This window comes from Ruditapes philippinarum, unplaced genomic scaffold, assembly GCF_026571515.1.
Source record: "Ruditapes philippinarum isolate M1 unplaced genomic scaffold, ASM2657151v2 ctg47_1_1_1_1, whole genome shotgun sequence".
NCBI lineage: Eukaryota > Metazoa > Mollusca > Bivalvia > Venerida > Veneridae > Ruditapes > Ruditapes philippinarum.
Window position 1 is genome coordinate 360,869 of NW_026863890.1, and position 21,840 is coordinate 382,708.

A 21,840-nucleotide genomic window follows, 5' to 3' on the forward strand; every position below is an offset into this window, starting at 1 on the left:
TTTCCAAACATTAGCTCTTATTTATACAAATCTACATTCTAACATTTCATTATTTATATGCTGATATGACAAACAAAACTGTCTAAAATGCTAAACAAAATAAGATACAAATGTCAACTACTGTACATATACATGAAATCACATATTTAAAGGGCATAGCTGTCTTTCCAGGCCTTTCTATACATAACAGTAAATATAACTGTCTTTTGCATTTATGACGATTCTGCATAAAAAGCCTTTTCATTTTTTTTCAATTTTACAAAATGACTTGATAATAAAGCACTTTAAAATGGTAAACAAAACATTTCGTCAAATTTAAAAAATACAATGCACAATGATTTTTCAATAAACAGATACTGAAAAGGAATGTTATCAATCAATATGTATAAATTATTTTTAAGTTCACATGAAATAGTCTCCCCTAAAGAAAATTAAATGAGAAAATTGAGACTTTATGTGACCTTGTCACTCTTTTCTATTGCTTAATTAATGCTAACACTATGTACATAGGAATAGAAACACATAATTTTGACTACTTTCTTCAAGTGAAGCAAACATTAATCAAATGTTTTTTTTTCTTCACATTTTGTTTATGACTTAATCTTTATAAAATTTCTGCCTTAAAATGTTAACCCGAACATTTTACCAGGTCACCTTAAGGTTCCTTCATTACTTCATTTAACAGACAATAATAATTTGACACATTATTAAGTGATGGTAAAAAACATGTGTACAGAAAATTAAAGCATGAAATTGTTTTTTAAATAAAAAAAGACTAAAATTGCAGGCACGTTAGCTCTTCTTTGGTTTTGATGAATCATACTTGGATTTGCTAGAGAACCACAAAAGGAATGGAATACCTAGAGATGGCAGTGTCATAACAGCAAATACCATCCAGTCAAGCTGAAAATAGAATAAGTCAAACATATTATAGGCTATACACACAAAATTGATAAATGTGAAATAATTAGAAATGCATAGTGTATATCAAACACAATTATGGCAAAATGTTAAGTGATTGTTGTTATTTTTTACTTTTATTTGAGGTGTTACAAAAACTAAAATAAGTGGCCGACCTCAATGCTCAGGTGACTACAATAGCTCTAATTATTCTTATCGAATAGTTGAGCTAAAAAGAGAAGAAATATTTAAATATCATTATATTGTCTGAATGCAAGTGTCTCTATATTGTATTGTGATACAACCAAGATATTGGTACATTTTCAGCAGTGAAACCAATTTCTAAAATTAATTTTCAGAATTATTTGCACATCTTCACTTCCATTTAATTTCCTTACAAGTTCTTTCTCATTTTGAATGTAAAAGTATCATACGAAAAAAGTGACAATCTATCAATATGAAATACATACTACATGAGGTGAAAATCTTCTGTTGAAATCTTTGAAGCTTACAATACCACCTTCTCCTGGGGCACTTGTATAACCAACCTGTAATCATTAAAAACAACAACATTACAAATTGTTCAAGTATATAATGTATGCATGAATGGGTGTATCAGTCAGTTAGTAAAAGAATTAATGAAATAAAACGATGAGTGACTGAAAAAATGAATAAAAAGCATTTTAGTAATATACCTACGGGAAGCTTAGCTACAAATAACAGTTTCCCATTTTTACACACTATTGTAATGATTTGTAATTCTACTTGAACAAGAGCCATGTCAACATGGCCATCCCCCGCCGAATGTGTTTGCTCATTGGAAGAATGTATATGTAGTAGAGCAGAATAATTCCATTTTAAGAGGTCTTTTGGTAATGAAAACTGATGGCTATAGTGATTACAGATTTGAAACCTATGTGAATACTGATGGATGAAAATAACAAAGGGCAATAACTGAAAAATAATGCAGGGTAGGTTATCATTCTTGTGTGCTGCATCCCTCCTCAGTAAAATCTATCACACCTATGAAGTTTCAAAGTTGATACCTCAAATACTTTTTGAGAAAAAAAATTGAATTGAAAAATTAAGTATGAAAAATAACAAAGGGCAATAACTCAAAAATTATAAAAGGTAGAGTTATCATTCTTGTGCAGTGCACACCTCCTGAGTGAGATCTATGCACCTATGAAGTTTCATTTTAATATCTCAAAGGCTTTTTTGAGTTATGCTCTGGGCAAAAATAAATTTTGAAAAATAACAAAGGGCAATAACTCAAAAATAATGCAGGGTAGAGTTATCATTCTTAAGCACTGCACTCCTCCTCAATGAGATCCATCCACCTTTGAAGTTTCAAGTTGATACCTCAAATACTTTTTGAGATAAGCTCTGGACAAAATAGCATGAAAAAAAAACAAAGGACAATAACTCAAAAATTGTATAGGGAAGAGTTATCATTCTTGCGCACAACATTCGTCCTCAATAAGATCTATCCACCTATGACATTTCATGTTGATATCTCAAACACTTTTTGAGTTATGCTCCACTCAAGTGAAAAATTAGGTATGAAAAATAACAAGAGCGATCAGTAATCACATGTGTCGCCTCATGATGGCCAATTTCATGCTGGGACAAATTTTGTGACAAACGGACAGACAGACGGACAGTGCACAACTAGACTTTGTACTGATCATTCCTGTAAAGTTTGGATAAAATTGCACCAGTAGTTTATGAGGAGTAGTCCGGACAAGCTTTTGCGTATCTGGCAACACACAGAAAAAAACACCTTTTTATCAAAGGGCCATAACTCGGCCAAAAATCATTCAACCGGAAAACCCGTGCAATATGCGCAAGGACTTGAGCTACAGATCAATCCTGTAAAGTTTCATTGAAATTGCATTAGTGGTATAAGAGAAGTAGTCCGGACAAACTTTAAAAATAAAAATTATTAAAGGGCCATAACTCAAACAAAAATCATCGAACCGGAAAATGCTGACAATATGCACAACTAGACTTGGTACTGATCATTCCTGTAAAGTTTGGATGAAATTGCACCAGTAGTTTATGAGGAGTAGTCCGGACAAGCTTTTGTGTATCTGGCAACACACAGAAAAAAGAAACCTTTTTTATCAAAAGGGCCATAACTCGGCCAAAAATCATTCAACCCGGAAAACCCGTGCAATATGAGCAAGGACTTGAGCTACAGATCAATCCTGTAAAGTTTCATTGAAATTGCATTAGTGGTATAAGAGAAGTAGTCCGGACAAACTTTAAAATTAAAAATTATTAAAGGGCCATAACTCTGACAAAAATCATTGAACCGGAAAATCCTGACAATATGCACAACTAGACTTGGTACTGATCATTCCTGTAAAGTTTGGATGAAATTGCACCAGTTGTTTATGAGAAGTAGTCCGGACAAGTTTTGTGACGGACGGACGGACAGACAGACAGACAGACGACGGAGAAGTGATCCCTATATGTCGCCACTACTCCGTAGAGGCGACACAACAAAGGGCAATAACTCAAAAATTATAAAAGGTAGAGTTATCATTCTTGTGCACTGCACAACTCCTGAGTGAGATCTATGCACCTATGAAGTTTCATGTTAATATCTCATAGGCTTTTGGAGTTATGCTCTGGACAAAAATCAATTTTGAAAAATAACAAAGGGCAATAACTCAAAAATCATGCAAGGTAGAGTTATCATTCTTGTGCACTGCACTCCTCCTCAATGAGGTCTATCCACCTATGAAGTTTCAAGTTGATAACTCAAATACTTTTAGAGATTTGCTCCGGACAATAATGTCGGACGGACGGAGACTATTTCTATATCCTCCGCCGAAATAAAAACTACTTATACCACAAAAATCATTTAAACCAGCAGTGATGATTTAATAAAACAAATTTTCATTAATCAAATGACTTGAACATTAAGGATACTAGTACATGTTCTGTACACTTAACACATGTATTCAGGCACACTTTTACAAAGAAAGGGCTTTCTTCTCCAATTATGTTCACCTGCGAGCACAGTTTTTATGCTTGAACTTGGTATCTTAATAGAAATTAAAAGCATCTCTCATAAATGTTCCAATATAAAAAATAAATAAATATTTGCTACACATTACCTGTCTTTTATCAAAATCATCATTTGAAGAATAGCTAACTTCTGCGGCGGTAAAGTTGAAATATCCAAAGTTCAGTGGTTTCAAGATGACAGAGTGGGTAACATTTGTGTTTCTATATATAAGTCAAGGATCATATTAATACATTATGCACACCTTTACATTAACTGAGGCCTCTACAGTCTAGTGGTTTAGCTTGCTTTCCCATCAAGAACAAGCAATTATCATAGTATTGCAAGCAATCCATAAGTCCCCTACCGGTTAGAACCCCATCAACATTCTGAAGGGCCATTGGCCATTCACTAATGTTTCAATTTTTCTTTATTTTAAGTAAATTTGTTGGAAAAGTTTTTTAAAAGTGATCACAGGAAACAGTTTTTATGAACAGACAGACAGACGGACTGAAGGACACTCTAAAGTTAATATTTGAAACATCCCTGTTACCAAAATACAACATTTTAAAAGCAAAATTCTTGAATGAAAGATGCAATTTCATACAAATTTTCAGCTCTTTTTGACAAATCACAAAAATTGTTATATTTGCCATGTTTTAAGCCTATTTGTTGCCAAGGCAACCAATATTTTTTCAAAATAGGAAGAACAGATAAGACATGCATAATCTCAAGACTGCCATCTACCCATATGTCAAGTTTCACAAAAATATTTCCAGTATTTTTTGAGTTACTACTGGATTCAGTTTATGTGTAAAATTTGCCATATTTTCAGTCTATGTGTTGCCATAGCAACCAGAATTTTCAATATAGGAAGAAAAGAAAAAGACGTGCATAATCTTCAGACTGCCATCTACCCATATTACAAGTTTCATAAAAATATTTCTATTACTTTTTGCGTTAACACTGGATCCAGTTTATGTGTAAAATTTGCCATATTTTCAGTCTATTTGTTGCCATAGCAACCAGAATTTTCAACATAGGAAGAAAAGGAAAAGACGTGCATAATCTCCAGACTGCCATCTACCCAGGGTTGTCATTAACATTTTTTGCAGAAGGTTTGTTTTGAACTTGAGGCTGTCATTTCTGTCTTTATCGTGCATAACAAAGAGTGTTTTCTTAATTTTGAGGCGGCCCATAAAGCATTTGAGACAGGCATTTTGGCCTCCTGCCGCCTCTTAATGACAACCCTGTCTACCCATATGTCAAGTTTCATAAAAATATTTCCAGTACTTTTTGCGTTATCACTGGATCCAGTTTATGTGTAAAATTTGCCATATTTTCAGCCTATTAGTTGCCATAGCAACCAGAATTTTCAACAGAGGAAGAAAAGAGAAAGACGTGCATAATCTCCATACTGCCATCTATCCATATATCAAGTTTCATAAAAATATTTTTAGTACTTTTCAAGTTATCGTGGGATCAAGTTTTGTGGACGGACGGACGGACAGACGGACGGAGGGTAAACCTATAGTCCCCTCCGGTAAACCGGTAGGGGACTAATAAGCATGTGAAGTAATACACAACTGAGGTCTCCCTCCTACTTTTACAACAGGGTTCTCACTTGGACTTTAAAACATGGAGTCCATGGACTCCCAACCCTAAAAAAGTTGGAGTCCAAAAGCACGTCGCAATTAATGTTTACAGATTAGTCATTCAATGTTCACAATAGCATTGCTGATATTTTGAATCTTCAAGGGACTCCAAAGTTTATAGTTATTCAAAAGAAACTCTGAAATACATAGTGTAATTATTGTTTTGTTGTTAATATTGAATTAAAATATTGTTGAAATATTAATTATGAAATTATTTCATTATAATGCATCAACACATGGAAATTGTTTTTTTCCCACTTTTATACCAAATCAAATTTTATTCTGGTTAAATAAGTCCACTCTAAACACAAAAAGTTTATATTTGTGAAAAAAAAAACGTAAATGTATATAGGCAGCGTTTAGCGGAATGAATAGGAAAATCGTGTACAGCTTCACACAGTGTGTAAGAGATTCATCCGATCGACAATTATTTTAGCAAATATCTTCAAAAGGGGGCAAATTGAAGATCGATATTTAAAGATTTAATGTTGATTAAATAATAAAGGAACAATTCATTCGCATGTTTGGCTTGGAAACCGATAATTTTTGCGAAATTTTAGGGTTTCTGGCGAACATGAAATCGCCGATGTTAGGGATCAATTTTCGGATAGAATCTAAATATCAAAGAAAAGCGTATGTGTATTTTGGTTTGTTGTCCTGGCATTTCGGCACAATATATTAAATTCTTAATACTCTCATATGAATGAAACTAAAGCAAAATTGTGCCTAGAAAATGCCGAAAATATTCGACAATCATTCAAAATTACACTCATTTGTAATTTGAGAAAACAATCTTTAAACTTGCGGCGTAAATAGTCGATAATTTTATCATTTTGTCGGTAAAATTTGCTAATTTCCAATCAACTGTTGATCAAAGATATAAAATTATCACCTCGTGTTATATTAAATGTACTGTAGAGCGCGTGTATACATTGGTCTGATCAATATTACGTGATAATGATCGGAAGCGTTATTGCTGATTGGCTAATCGCTTCACGGGTCGATGTGCATAGGACCGCCTACCTATACGACTGACACGCGCTGACGTATTTTGTGTATTTGTGGTTGTAAACAATCGGTAATGTTTATGCGTCCCCAGGCAAAATTAAGCGTACGTGGAATCCTTGCTCTGAAATATTTGCGTCCATCTTAAATAAACATGCGTACCGGGACGCCGAAATAAGCGTCCCCGAGAACCCTGTTACAATATGACCCAACAGTAAGGGACTCACTTTACACCAAACTAAATAAATAAACATTAGCTATTTCATTATCAAATAAGATCTTTTGATTCTCCCAGCCCTAATTTTTGCCAGTAAATAATTCACCTGGTAAAAGAAAATATTGTTATAACAGTTTTATAACATATATCAAATGGGACTTTTAAAAAATAAAAATATGAAAAAGAAAAAAAATAAAGTTAACAAGAATTAAATTGAAAATCAGTATTAAGTAGGTCTATGATTTCTTGCTTTTAATTTTAAGGTGGTTTTACACAATGAATGAGCAAATGGCCTGAAATTTTGCACAAAAGTTATTGGTAGACCTATATAACATCGTATAAAACCCTTGAGAAAATATTTCTAGTCTTGTCCTGTCAACAAAAAAACTCAATTGAATCCCTTTAATACCATACCAGGTAAAATAATGTCTTTACTCCAAAATAGATATGATTGAAAAATTCAATAACTCTCAACATCAATCAGTTATTTATAATTTGTAATAAAAAAGAAAAGGATACGGAGCAATTCTTTCCCAGTAAGCTTCTAGATTACCAGCAACAACTGCAAAATCTGCCTCAGGGAAACTGTCGTCACTAAGTCGAACTTTCTGTGCAGCACTGAAATTTAATTAAAACAATGATAGATAAAAGAAATTATAGTGAAATCCTCATGATTAAATACCATTTCTTTCTGTTTCACATATGAAATATGACTTAAGGCATACCTGTATTGGACATAAATTGTTTAACCCAATAACTGGAAATGTGGTTTGAATATGATTTAGAAAGTACAATGTATAAAAAGAAAGCTATGCCATTTCCTTTAAAAAGGCGCTTTTATACCTGAAAGAATTTACTGAAATATAGTTTTTTTAACAAACAACCATATTTTGAAAAAAAAAATAAAAAATAAAAATAAATTTATATTTTGAGGAAGCAATATAACAGTTATTAAATTATCAATTACAATGGAACATATAAACATAAAAAATATTTTTCAAAGAGAAACTTGCTATAAATATAATAACTGAACAGTCCATTCTAAAATATATAATTAGATCAGCTATGCAGTCATCAATAATGTACAAATCAAACAATTATGGAAACAATTAATGAATAGTGAAGTTTTTTATGAGTTAACCTTACCTTCCACCAACATTGTATATTCTATATTCAACTGTCAGGTCTTTATCTTCAACAAGGTATTGATTAAGGATGTTCTTAGATGCTAGAAGCCTTGCTTCTCCTTCATCATCAGCAAGATAACCTTGGAAACTTGCAAGAAGCAAGATAACAAACATAGACAGGATCTTCATCTGAAAATAAAATCAACTGAAAGTATAATAATTTATAATTACAAACTTTTAGTTATTTCTAATACAACTGTAGAAGTAGATAATTTTCTACATAACTAAAATAAAAGTCTTTATATAGATCTGAGATTGCAAGTCTCATTAAAATGAAACAAATATAATATTGCTTACATTATGTTACATTGTTCTTGCAAAATGAAATATATTAAACATTTTTAAAAAAATTTTATTTTCTGTTCAATGGAAAGAAAGACAGTAAGACTGTATGTAAATTTACCAAAAAAGTTTATTGTCCCAAATAATTTTCACTATGTAAGATTTAACAAAGACTTAAGTTTTAGCATTTAAGTACTCCTGGCATGATTTACAATACATGATGAAAACTTTTAAAATGTCTCAGTTTTTTCGGGTACGTTACGATACCGAAATCAACTTGATTTCGGTAAAGTTACCGAAATCAACTTTTCATTACCGAAATCAACTCGTAAAAACCAACCTAGTTAAAATATTGCTATTATTTCTTCATTATTTGATGAAAAATAGTAAAATAGACTTTCAGTTAAAAAATCTATTGAAAATATTTTATTTTAATGATGTTATTCACAAAAATGTAATTATTGAGTTACTTCCCTTTGTTCTAAACAACCCGTTATGTGTTTAGCATTACCGAAATCAACTCGTAAAAACCAACCTAGTTAAAATATTGCTATTATTTTTTCATTATTTGATGAAAAATAGTGAAATAGACTTTCAGTTAAAAAATCTATTGAAAATATTTTATTTTAATGATGTTATTAACAAAAATGTAATTATTGAGTTACTAGCCTTTGTTCTAAACAACCCGTTATGTGTTTAGCATTACCGAAATCAGCGGTGAAGTTTAAATTATGTATATAATTAGTAGATAGTAGATTAGATAACTCTAGTAGAGCTCTATTTTATAGACATATTTCTGTTTTTAAGTTTCAACCATATCTAAATATTATCAATGTTGAACGGTTTTGTAAAGATCTCACTACGTTAAGAGTATCATCTCATAGATTGCACATAGACTCAGGTAGATGGACTAAACCAAATAGTACACCTTTAAATGATAGAAAATGTTTTTCATGTAATGTCTTAGAAGACTAGTACCATTTCATATTAGAATGCAATGTATATAATGATTTAAGAAAAAGTCTGATACCGCCATATTAGCATGTTATATATCTGCACGTGATTGTCGTGCATAACAATTTTCTAAATAAAATCGTATTTTTAAAAAGCTATGATCGGACTATGATGGAAAAATAAAATATTCTGTAATATGAGTTAAAGATAATTATAAATTTTGTACATGTTTATGTTTTATGAAGAAAAAATATTCAACTTCAATCGGAAGTTTATGATTTTCTATTATAAATTTGAATACAGATATACAATTCGACTGCTCTAAAAATGTTCCATAAAAATTGTATGATGTATCAGGCAGTAAAATTGGAAATTTGAAAGTTTGTATCTTTCTTTTATTGAACAGTTTAACTATATATTAACAAATCACTAACATATGTTATGGGGACTCTTTATTATAATATTTTTATATTTTAGTCATTTACTTAAATGTTTAAAACGAAATAAACAGATGGTTCATTATAATCTACATACAATATATGTCAACTGTACCTCCTGTCTTAATTACTTCACACCTTACTTAATACAGTCATACACAGCATGTCATATCGTACAAGTTACAACATTTCATAATTGAAATTTGTCAGTAAAAAGTGTTCCTTTTTTTCATCATATAAATATATACCAGTCATTCCATAAATTTATGCTGTTTACAGATATGAAATTTAAAATGATTTTAAATCGATCAACATAAAATCATGACTTAACAACTTTTTCAATAAGTAGAATATGTAGTTAAGTATCCGGGACATCAAAAAATTGCATACATTTTTGGAACAACTGATATGCAATTTGGTAATAATAATATCAAAGCACCTTGTCTCATATACCGAAATGTTTTCTACGGCCACCCCTACAAATTAGTTAAAACCGGTCTTTTGACAATTTATTTAATATAAAATTATATTTTTACCAGCTTACTAGATCTGAAATATGTATAATATAGAACTATAAAAAAAGTCTTTTGATATATATTATATAGGGATGGTCGCTATACGTCATTTTATATTAAACTGTAATGTATTTTTTGTCTTAATGGAGACAAGCAGCTTTATTTTCATGCAAAATAATTATGTCTAATTATGTTGTTTGGATACTTTAAAGTTTCCATGCGCCGATGTATATATTAAAGGATTGCGGTTAACGAGTATGTTAATTATGTCAACTAACACCTCCATTGTCCGAGCACGTGTATGCTTGCTCCTTATTAGTAAAGGTGTTATGATGAATGGCTACCGCTACGTCTTTTTATTTTAATCAAATCATAATCATTGGATTTAAATTAAATTCTGTGATAATTTCCAATCAACTATTTTAATAGTGATCTAAATTAGGCGGATAACTTCAAACACAGTTTTGTTTAATCTTGTATTTTGAAATCATTAAGAAACATCAAAGAGATGATACGCTGCAATGTTATCTGACTAAACATTGTAAATAAGCGATATGAATTCAAAGTTTAAAACTCACTCAAATACCTTTTTTATAGACTTCTGAAATTCATGCAAATATTTTAGGGGTTATTCTCATCTTTGAAATGAAATCTGATTTGATTTCGGTAATGCAACACATTAATAACAAGGGAAGTAATCATGATATAATATACATATCCGTCTATAACATCATCATTTTTTATAATTAAATATTATTTTCCTATGTTTATGGTTCAGTTTGAATGATTTTATATTAATTAATTAAACAAGATCTATGAAAATGTTTAGTTTAACTTTTACAAGCCGATTTCGGTATGGTAACATATATTTCGGTTCGTGACAAATCAGGGAAGTAATCTTGAAATATAGGTATTTGTTTCTAATTTCATAATTATTAATTATTTCGAACTGATTTTTTGCATGAATGTCAAACTAAACCTATTGTAATAGATTATAATGAAAAAAATATAATAGAACGCTTAATTGTGATTTTACAAGTCGATTTCGGTATTGTAACATATATTTCGGTTCGTGACAAATCAGGGAATAATCTTGATATTTAGTTATTTGTTTCTAATATCATTATTAATGATTATTTCGAACTGATTTTTTGCATGAAAGTCAAACTTAACCTATTGTAATATATAATAATGAAAAAAATATAATAAAACGCTTAATTGTGATTTTATAAGTTGATTTCGGTAATGAAAAGTTGATTTCGGTAACTTTACCGAAATCAAGTTGATTTCGGTATCGTAACGTACCGAGTTTTTTCTACTAGGGGAAACATGGTTTGCAAGAAATTTCAAAATAATCTGTCTTACTCTAATGAATCACTGAATACACACAACCTGATAATATAACAATTTTGTTGTTATATAATCCGACTAAAAATAAATTTTACTTGACTCTAATTATAAATCTTAATCTAAAGACTAAACAGAACACAAACAGCTAATGTAGATCTGATAAATTATGAAAATTAGTCCAAACTATATCATTCACCATTTTTTTATAAGAGATCTGCTAAAAATTATGTAAAACTATAAAGATTGAAGTATAAATCCTACAATCTAAATCACTACGTAGCCAGTATTTTAACAAATATCGTTATGATTTATACCCCACCCACTCAGTGGGCCACTGCCACGTCAAACATTGGAAGTTGATAAATAAACAGTTTCTTTCGAAACGTAAAAGGTAAAATTCATTCGCAAATCAGATTTACTAAATTTTCTAACAGAACTTTTCTAAATCAAAAGCTTAATCTTCACAAACTTTCAAAAATTAAAAAATAAATTGCCACGACTTACTTTGCCGGTTACAACTTCCGTTATGTCGTGAGTTCTGTCCCTTGCATTTGCACCGTAAAAGTTACATGTCGTGTAACCTAGACTTAACTTCGGGTGAACACCACTAATAATTCTATCACTCTTCCATGTAGTCAGACGTGTATTTTGCAAGTCATTAGAAAAGAAGGATAAAACAGAGGTTTAAAAGTGAGATAAAATGTTTGAAATGGATAAAGGCAAGGCAGTGTATATTTATAGTGAAATATTCATACACCTGACTTAGCTTAAGCCTTATTGAAAATGGGCCCAGACAAGATGACAACATCTAGGGACAAGGCATTCCAATGAGAAATGGGCCTGGGGAAGAATAAGTATTTGTACTGTCAGAAGTTGTTTAAATTTGTTTACAAGGGAGTGGGAAAATCGAGTTGGTCTAGTTACTGGTTTGAGTGAGTATGTAAGGGAAGGCGCTGATCTACATATATGTACAATAAAAAGTATTTGTCTTTGTTGTTATAAAAATATGTGATTTTTTAAAAAAAAAAGGATAACAATGTAAATAGATATCTAGAAATAAAGAAATATAATAAATGTATTTTAGGTGCACACTTTCAAATACACATGTACAGGTTTTTACATTTCCTCAGAAATTTCCAAATGTTATCACATGAAAAAGTGTTAACTGCTATTCTTTATTATCATCATTTTTAATTTGATATTTTTTGTTTGAACCTTTACTTTATAGTCACACATGTGTATTAAAAAATGATGCTGAATACATTTTGTATCCTTTGAAGGGTTAATTTTTACATTTTATACTTCAATCAGAGACTTTTATTAAAGCTCGATGCTTAATTAATTAAATTTGCATACCGAACACGCTTGGAAATAGAAATTAAGCCCTAATGTTGGCTGTATTGTAGACTGCAGTGCATGTTGTTATTTTAAACCGTCAATCCCTTTTGACAGAACTTTTATTTCAAGATTTGTACATAGTTCTGACCAGTGCGGTCCTGACGAAATAAATTGATTATGACGATTTATGCGCGATATTGTAAGCCGATCATTCCGAAGTTATATTACAAAGTTCAGTTAAAGCAACCTTGCATGTCTGAATTTTTCTGGTGAAACATAAAATTGTGCACCTGAAAATGCATCAGAAACCACCAGTCAATGTAGATCTATAAATAATTTGTCTAACATTTAACGCCGAAAATTGTTTAGGGCCGTATTTTTTAAAGAAAAAATGAAATATAATATACATTTGTCCAAGGGAAAATGTATCCCCTTTAATTTAAGATTGTGTACCGGTAAGGGCATCAGAAGCTGGATTATTTTTCAAAGATAGAAATGAAATTACCACGTTTGCTGGTATGTTTTTAAGTTTGAAATTTTCTATAAGAATATCGACACTTGTGTTTTAAAGTTTGAATTTAAAATGCACCAGAAACCACTATTTAACACATATAGGTTTCATTTCATTCGCGGGAGGGGCCCCTAGTTAATAGGATTCTTTTTATCGCATTCTAATTTTTTGTTAATCAAATTCTATTAAAACGAGACAAATATGTATGACGTATGGCCATTAAACGTTTACCATTGAGGAAATGTGAAACATTACGATATTGGTTCAAGGGAGATAACTACAATTATCACACGTTATATCAAATAAAAACATCTGGGAAATAGACGGCCTTGATCCGAGATTTTAGAATGTTATATAGCTTACGACATGAAATAGTTGGTTACATTGTATTATCTTGACAGCATATAAACCGATGTACGTCCTGGACAGTAATGTATGTTATGTAATTATCAAAGACTGCATGATAGATAATCTTTTGAGTGAGTTAAGTGGATCAGATGCTTAAAAAGTGTACATGTGCTGTATTTTTATTGTAAATAAATAAATGAATGAATAAATAAATAAATAAGATAGATAAAAAGTAGAATAAAAAATAATAAAGAAAGTAAGTGAGTTGAAAAATAGAACCCCGTGTGCTTTTTAAAACAAGAAACTAAATTGGTATACTAAAATTCCCGATTTAATTGTATTTATATATATTGTACACAATCAAACCGGAGTGTCTTGTGTACAATGCAGTTTATTTGTAATATCCTATTTAACGTGGTTATTGATCTATAGTCTAAGTTGTTTTAAATGATTAAATTACAGCCCATTCAATAAATGTTAACTTTTATAGTTGTCTTTGTATCAAATGTCTTCAAGTATATAGACGTGGCCAATATAAGAACAAATACTGTGATATTTGAGATAAAATTGATAAACATTGTAACGTTTTTTATGTTTTTTTTTTTTCTGAACGGTAAACCAAATGTTAATATTTTACACGGATTCTTAAAGGATGATGCGATTGCATTGGAATATATAATGAATATAAATATGTATGCTCAGTGAATGTTTAATAAAATTCGTACAATAACAGAAGGTGTTCAGGTAATTAAAATTTAAATTGATATTTCTTAACTTTTATCTTTCCGCTAAAGTGTTTGAAGTGCCAAAAAACTCTTTACATATATGATTCAAAAATGATAATTATATGACATGTGTTTCATAAGACGAATCCTTTATTATATAAAATGTTGAGGTACGTTTTAATACAATAATATTCTCCAGTTATATTGACACATTAAATATTTAACAATACTTTGGTATTGATATACAATATGATATGCAATACACTTATAGTAATATATCCTTCCAATATTATAAGTAAACATTAAGAAATGCTAACATTTCCGAAAGCTAACCATGCATACAAGGTAAATAAAGCATTTTTGACTGCGCCCTTCTTTTGCACCCTTCGCTTTGAAATGTAACTACATTGCACGATAACATTTTGCACTCGGAATCTATGCATCACCGGCTTAACTGACAAATGGAAATATGGCATCTCTGTTGTTAATATGAGTCACTTTGTGTCACAAAATAGGAAAACGTTATAAAATAAAACCTTAACAATAGCAAATAGTAAGTCTCTTTTTTCGTTGAAAAACATTAATATTATTTCGCATTTTGATTAAACCACAGATTGTTTTCTGAAGAGTCTGATTATGTCTGAAATATATTATTCAACTGTACATTATTATTTAAAAATTGAACGTCATTGTTCACTATATATAAAGAAGTGACATTCATATACAACTCAACATTAAATGTTAGATTATTTATTTAAGTTTAGACCTTTCTTATGTAACTTGACTGCTATTTGAGCCTCAATTAACCTAATATCCGTGTTTTCACATGGAATGAGTGAAATAAATGGTTTTTGACTTGACTTGATTAACTTCCATCATCATATCAAACCTGCCTTTAAATAATAGCCTGAATATTCTTGAAGTTAGTTAAAGGAATGAGTAAAAAGTTCATCCAATTTATCGTCAAAGTCCTTCATTGTAGTTAAATCCGTACAGTTAAATCATTAACTTAGTCACATACAGTTTACTAATTATATAAACATCGTCTTCCTTAGGACAAAATCAGTGTTATAATAAGTATCTCACGTACAGACGTGATTCAATTCAAGTACAATAGAAGTTGTCAGAATATGTTGATGCTTAACCGGACCTCAATCCATGCATTGAACCACGATAACAAGTTACATATTCAGATATATTTCCAAACTTTTTTTCAGGAACGATGTTTAGATGTGTAGGAGGCTAAATGTCATGAAATGGCATCATTGTTTCCGGAAGTAAGACGAGCAATACGTCATGTGAAAGTTGGAAGTTTTTATAGCCTGTTCTTTTCAGTGATCATAATATTCACTACTATAGTCTATATTCAAATTGTGTCCCAACTAAATCTTCCACTGGATTCATCTGAGAGAAAAGGGAATATTATTATAAGTGATATAAATCTAGACATGATATTTATGACAAGAGGGCCGTTCAATAACACCTCAGGGACAGACTTAATGAGGGCCGGTTATAATGTCTCAAGAAAAGATGGTATGATTCTCAATAAGTACAATTCTTCTAATATAACGTCTAGTCAGATAGTTCAAAGTGTTATAAGATCATATAGTGAAATAAATAGTAGCACGACTAAAAATGTTACAGCAGAAGAAACGTTCCAACATCTAAACGATTCAAAACGTTTTAACAAAAGTGAAACATTGACCATCCTAGCTCAGCATGAAAATGTAAGTGATGGTAACATAACCGTTGACAAGAGGGCTACTAATGTAACAGACGATGTCTCTCTAAACGCAAGCAAAGCAATCGCCATTGAGAACGGATTACCTCATGTAAATGATTTTGGTGCTTCTTTACTGTCTGTAAATATTTCCAAATATAATGATTCATCTATAATTAATGATATACATAGTGATAGAAATTTTACGACTGGACGGAGAAAAACTTTTCGCAAAAGGAATTCTAAAAGACCAAATTATTGTCCCCTGTGGCCACCCGAGCTAGGTATGTTTATCATCATATCAGATATTTCATTATAGTACTTAATAGAGAGTCAAAATGTTTACTTCCTTACTTTTATATACACAACGAAGCAAAGTAAAATATTCAAGCCTTCGATTCATACGGTCCACGTGACACCGTTAACTTATGTTTTCTTTGTTTTATCTGTCTGGACAACTACAATCTCAGTAAGACCAGTTCTATAAAGAGAAAAATTTAAGATAATTTAGCAAAGTGATTCATTGGTGAAAGGAAAAAATGCATGTCTTTTTTATCCTGTTCAATAAAATAAACTCAATACAATGACACTATAAATGACACTGTTTACCGGTAATGATTCCCTCTATGTACTTGCAGAATATCTTTAACTTCAAAACATTTATAACATTTTGAGTGAAAGTCAAATAGTAAACGTGATTGTGCACAATTAGTATGATATATAAGTGTTCACGAATAAATTTTGTAATGTTTTAATTCGTAAGTTGTCTGTTTAGATCTTGTAGAGCATTTTTATCTAATGTATATTTAGTGGGACCAATGCAAGTTGAGCAGATGTCAAAACTTACCGACATTCCAAAAGAAAATCTAAAGTTGATAAAAGATGGAGGGAAATTTAAACCTGTCGACTGTGATCCAAGGGAGAGAACTGCAATAATTATACCATACAGAGACAGGGAGACAAATCTAAAGGTAAGAATAATAATTCCTTACAGAAATAAGGAGAACAAGTTCTAAACCCTGAAAGGAGGCAAGACCCCCAAAATGTAAGAAAAATATGAGAAACATAGATTTCTTTATAGAGCCAAGGGCTCAATAATTTTAAAAAGGGAAGTCCAATTATTATAGAACATGGAGTCGGGCAGACAAACTTAAAGTGTAACGGGTTTTAAAGGCACAACATACCCTGTTTGTTGAAAAGCTGCTCACCACCAAGTGGTTTGTGTGCCTTTTATATGGGAAACATTCACTTATGTTAATTTACCAGCTAAAATTATGCTCATTGTCAGTGTTATGATGTTGTACTACCGTCGTTACAAAAGTAAGTATTATAGTTCCTTATAGAGTCAGAAGCACAAATCTAAAAGTAGGTAAAATAATTCCTTAGAGATAACATAGACGTATGTGTTATAATTCCGTATAGAGTCAAAACAAACCAAAGGTAAGGGACATAAATCTAAAAAAAAAGTATAATAATTTCTCACAGAGTAATGGCCTTTTTACCTACACGAAGTAATAACATACGAATGAAAAATATCCACATATTTGATAACTATTCGTTATGAATAACTGAATGTTTTATAATATTTATATAAATATTGTTCATTCAGTTGTAAAAGTTAACTATGATAAAGATAACATAAACAAATAATGGTATAACTTCTGTAAATTTTGCTTTTAAATATTTAGTTTATTTATCTTATTTCAGGTTTTACTTAGACATCTACATATAGTTCTACAGCGACAGAAGATAGAATATGGAATTTTTGTCGTTGAAATGGTAACTAAATGATGACATTCTATAAAACATTTTTATTTCAATTTGTTATTTAATTTGTGTAGTATTACCTTTGTTATTAAATATTTACAAGAAATTGTTAGGCTTTTAAAGCTGCATGCCAAAAAAGAAATAAACCTGAAAAAATGAACTAAGATTTTAAGAATTCAAGAGTCAAGTAATGATTTACATGCTATTTGTGATTAATTACTGATTTTGCTGTATTGACCACTATATTTCTACTGCCTTATATACGCAGTAAGGGCTAGTATTACATATTTTGACCTCTTTTTGGTGATTTTCGTAGATTGTAAATGTTATTTACTTTCTTTGTTCACATCGCAAACATTTACTTTGAGATATACAATGTATTTTCAAAATTTTAATAGCATTAATCTGGTGGCGTCGGTGTCACACTTTGGATAAGTTTTTACGTTTAAGCTAGTATCGGCAAAACTACTAAAGGGAATGGGTTGAAACTTCACGTACTTATTTGAGAGCATAATTGCTGGTTACTGTCCTCTAACATGGATTTTGACAGAATTATGGCCCTTTTATGGACTTCTACAATATCCAGGCATTTGTTTTACTATCAAGCACTGAGAAAAGTCAAGCACACAATCATACTGACAGCTCTTGTTTTATTAACTGGCCTGACATTTCAGACTAAATATAAGATCTGTTCAGATCTATTGAAATGAGTATTATAAAGCATTTTATATATAAGTTTTTCATATCTTCTTTTGTCTATAAAACTGGAACAATATATGGTGTTGATAAAATAATGATAAAGCTCATTTTAAAACAGGCTTTCCCGACACAGTTCAATCGTGGTCTACTGGCTAATGTTGGCTTCCTGACAGCATCAAGCGCCGGTACTTACACTTGTTACATCATACATGACGTAGATCTCCTCGTGCAAGACGACAGGAACATGTATAGGTGTGGTCGTGTACCTAGACATCTCACAGCCTCGAACTCAAAATTTGAAAACAAGTAAGAATAAGTCCTGATTAATCTTATACACAAATTATTCGAATAGAATATCTTTATGATAGAATTATATCATGAAATAACATGATAAAACATCATGCGACGAAAGAAAAGTTTTTATGAAAGTAAAATGCTTATTTCAACACGACCGACATTTGCATAATGAAGAGAGCATGCAGCTTCAAGGGTATTTTCTTTGAAAGAAATTCAAGGAAAATTTAAACAAATAAGTTAACCTTGCAATTTTCCAGGTTTTTGGGCTTGGATGAACATTTGGATAGTACCATCGGAAACGCGGAACATAGTAAACGAGTCGGAACAGAACAAAATATAAAAAATCTACTTGATAAATTCCGTGTTTCTATGAATTCAGTGCAACTATAAATTCCATAAATGGTTTGAGATAAATAAGAATGGTAATCAATGTTTCTTAACAAACGCGATAACATAAAAATTATTTTCTGCCATACAAGTCTAAAAGCGTCATAACCATCGATTACGGCTGTATATTTCATTAGATGATTGGCAAGTTCCTAACAAACATATAATTTTTCACATTTAGATTACCATATCTAGCGTATTTTGGTGGAGTGGAGGCATTTACACCCGACCAGTTCTGGAAAGTGAATGGTTTTTCGAATCTGTATTTTGGTTGGGGTGCCGAAGATGATGACATGGTCTACAGGTAAAATTATCATCCTGATATAACTTAACTTTTTTGCAACAACTTATGCCTTTTAGATTTTAAAGGATTACCGTTGTTGTCGTAAGAAAGTGGGGAAAATTTATATAAAACATACCGGTGCATTAACATTTTATCATATTACAATACGCATAGTTATATAAAATAAGTTGTTGTTTTTGTTGTTGTTTTTTTTTCATAAAAAAATGAGCTGATTGGTGGATTTCACAATTCTTTGGGAAGTCTTTCAGAATAATTTGGGAATTTTCAACAGTTCCTTCAACTTGAAAAGGGCATATTTTCAAATTATATACCTCGTCTGTGATGACACCTTTGTTAAATTTCAGATAATTATATGATCCACTTTTAGATAAACAGTAATGAGGATATCATCTGATTAAAAACTACTTTGTAAATTAGACCACTTATTATTAACATTAACATGTAAGCATATTATGTTAGCAGTAATCCTGATGCGACATTTTATAATCTTTATATTATTTTAGAATTATAGCAACGAAGCAGCACTTTGCTCGTCCGCGCGAGCAGATAGGGGGATTTCTTGCATTAGATCATGGCAAAGATTCCAGTAATCCTCAAAATCCAAACAGGTATTACCATTTATCTTTGATCAATTAACAGAAATAAACATACATGTACTTAATATTCGAATTAATACTTACATGCTATTATTAGACAATAAAGCAAATGCATAAATTCTATGTCTTTTAATAACGGATTGATTCACGCTCCTTAAAAGCTGGAAACATCGCTGGATTGGTTGATTTACCATTCAATGATAAAGTAGTAGTCCCAATGTATTTCTGCTATATGAATCAAGAAATTCTGATACGGTTTTCATTTATATGACCTTATTATTAAGCTATTTTTTGTGCATTGATATATGACATATGTTTTTAAGAATTGCCCTGTTAAAGTCTGCAAAAGTAAGAATGAGTGAAGATGGAGTGAAGTCAGTAATGTACAGTCGACTTGCCCTGGAGTTCAAACCTCTATATACATGGGTATATGTAGCGGCCAAGGAAGCAAAATATATGGAAGTAAGTACTTGTCTCTGAAATGTGATATAAATATATCTCCCATGTGCTTAAATTTCTTACACCATAGAATAGTCAATTTATACAATGCCGCATAATTTGATGTTGTTTTTGTGTGTTTTGGTGTATATATTCCTCCTTTGACCAATAAATTATACATGTATATGAGTAAAGTGTTTGCATTAGTTTGAAGAAAATATAGCTATGGTTGACATGAGATGACAAGGATCCTATTTTAAAATAAAGCTCATTTGGTTATCACACAAAGAGAGGTGATTATAGCACACAAGAAAGACAATTTCTTTTCCATTTCAGAAATACCAACAATATTTGGAAAATGGTTGACAGCTGAAAGGGCGTTAGACATAATTATACCTCAAACATCCGACATATTTGATGTATTTTGACTAGAATAGACAATAAGAATAGAATACCGACAATGTCTACATGTTCATAGGCGATGATTATCATAATAATTAGTAACTGATTGATGTTTAATATAGTAAACATTATGCGAATAAAAGATTTAGATAAAAATGTGCATGCTGCAGGTATCAGATGAATAAAGTATGTTTTATTAAAGAAACATCCGTTGTTGTGCTGTTTTATGTTGTGTTATGTTATGTTATTTATTTATTTATTACACGTATATATTTTATTATTTATTTATCTATTTTATTATTTATTTATTTGTTTATTTATTTATTTGTTTATTTATTTATATGGTTTGTTCCCAGTACTTTCAGCGCTTTGATTTAAAAATTGACTAGTCCCAAAAGAATTTGTATAATTGAAATGATCAAATGACGTTCTACAACATTCTACAGTGTCAATATATCTGGAGTACTGAAACTAATTTGATTCCGTGCACATAAAATCTTTTAGCATGATTATCAGTTATTGTACAGTCATGCAATACAATGCTGTTAAATTTTATGAGAAAACTTAAATTATAAACGAATTTATTCTCGTGTTTTTTTTATATTTTAATATGGCCTTAACCAAGTTCTATTGTGCTTTAGAAGCGTGACCGTCTTATTGTCTTATTAACTTTGTGTTAAACTTATAAACTAGGCCGCGTTGAATTTGTACTTTTGGGTATGCAAGTTTTACGACTGTAAGTCTTCTTGGTGCACAATTTTTGCTTTTGCCTATCCTGTCCATCCTTCTT

At 30.7% G+C, this 21,840-nt stretch overlaps 2 protein-coding genes across 2 annotated transcripts; one reads left to right on the forward strand and one right to left on the reverse strand.

The window, feature by feature from the left end:
• Positions 1-409: 409 nt before the first annotated feature.
• Positions 410-12,169, reverse strand: LOC132723665 (translocon-associated protein subunit beta-like). The gene is made up of 6 exons (XM_060708423.1): positions 12,023-12,169; positions 7,940-8,109; positions 7,313-7,411; positions 4,029-4,140; positions 1,371-1,448; positions 410-903 (listed from the first exon to the last, which is right to left on the reverse strand). Exons 2-6 carry the CDS (start codon positions 8,107-8,109, stop codon positions 793-795), a joined length of 570 nt encoding a protein of 189 aa, XP_060564406.1. The 5' UTR covers positions 12,023-12,169; the 3' UTR covers positions 410-792.
• A 2,075-nt stretch (positions 12,170-14,244) lies between these two features.
• On the forward strand, positions 14,245-21,289 carry LOC132723671 (beta-1,4-galactosyltransferase 2-like). The gene is made up of 9 exons (XM_060708431.1): positions 14,245-14,459; positions 15,658-16,444; positions 16,971-17,131; positions 17,868-17,939; positions 18,745-18,932; positions 19,492-19,614; positions 20,118-20,222; positions 20,534-20,672; positions 20,985-21,289. The coding sequence occupies exons 2-9, from the start codon at positions 15,697-15,699 to the stop codon at positions 21,012-21,014; spliced, it is 1,566 nt and encodes a 521-aa protein (XP_060564414.1). The 5' UTR covers positions 14,245-14,459; positions 15,658-15,696; the 3' UTR covers positions 21,015-21,289.
• The last annotated feature ends 551 nt before the right edge of the window (positions 21,290-21,840 follow it).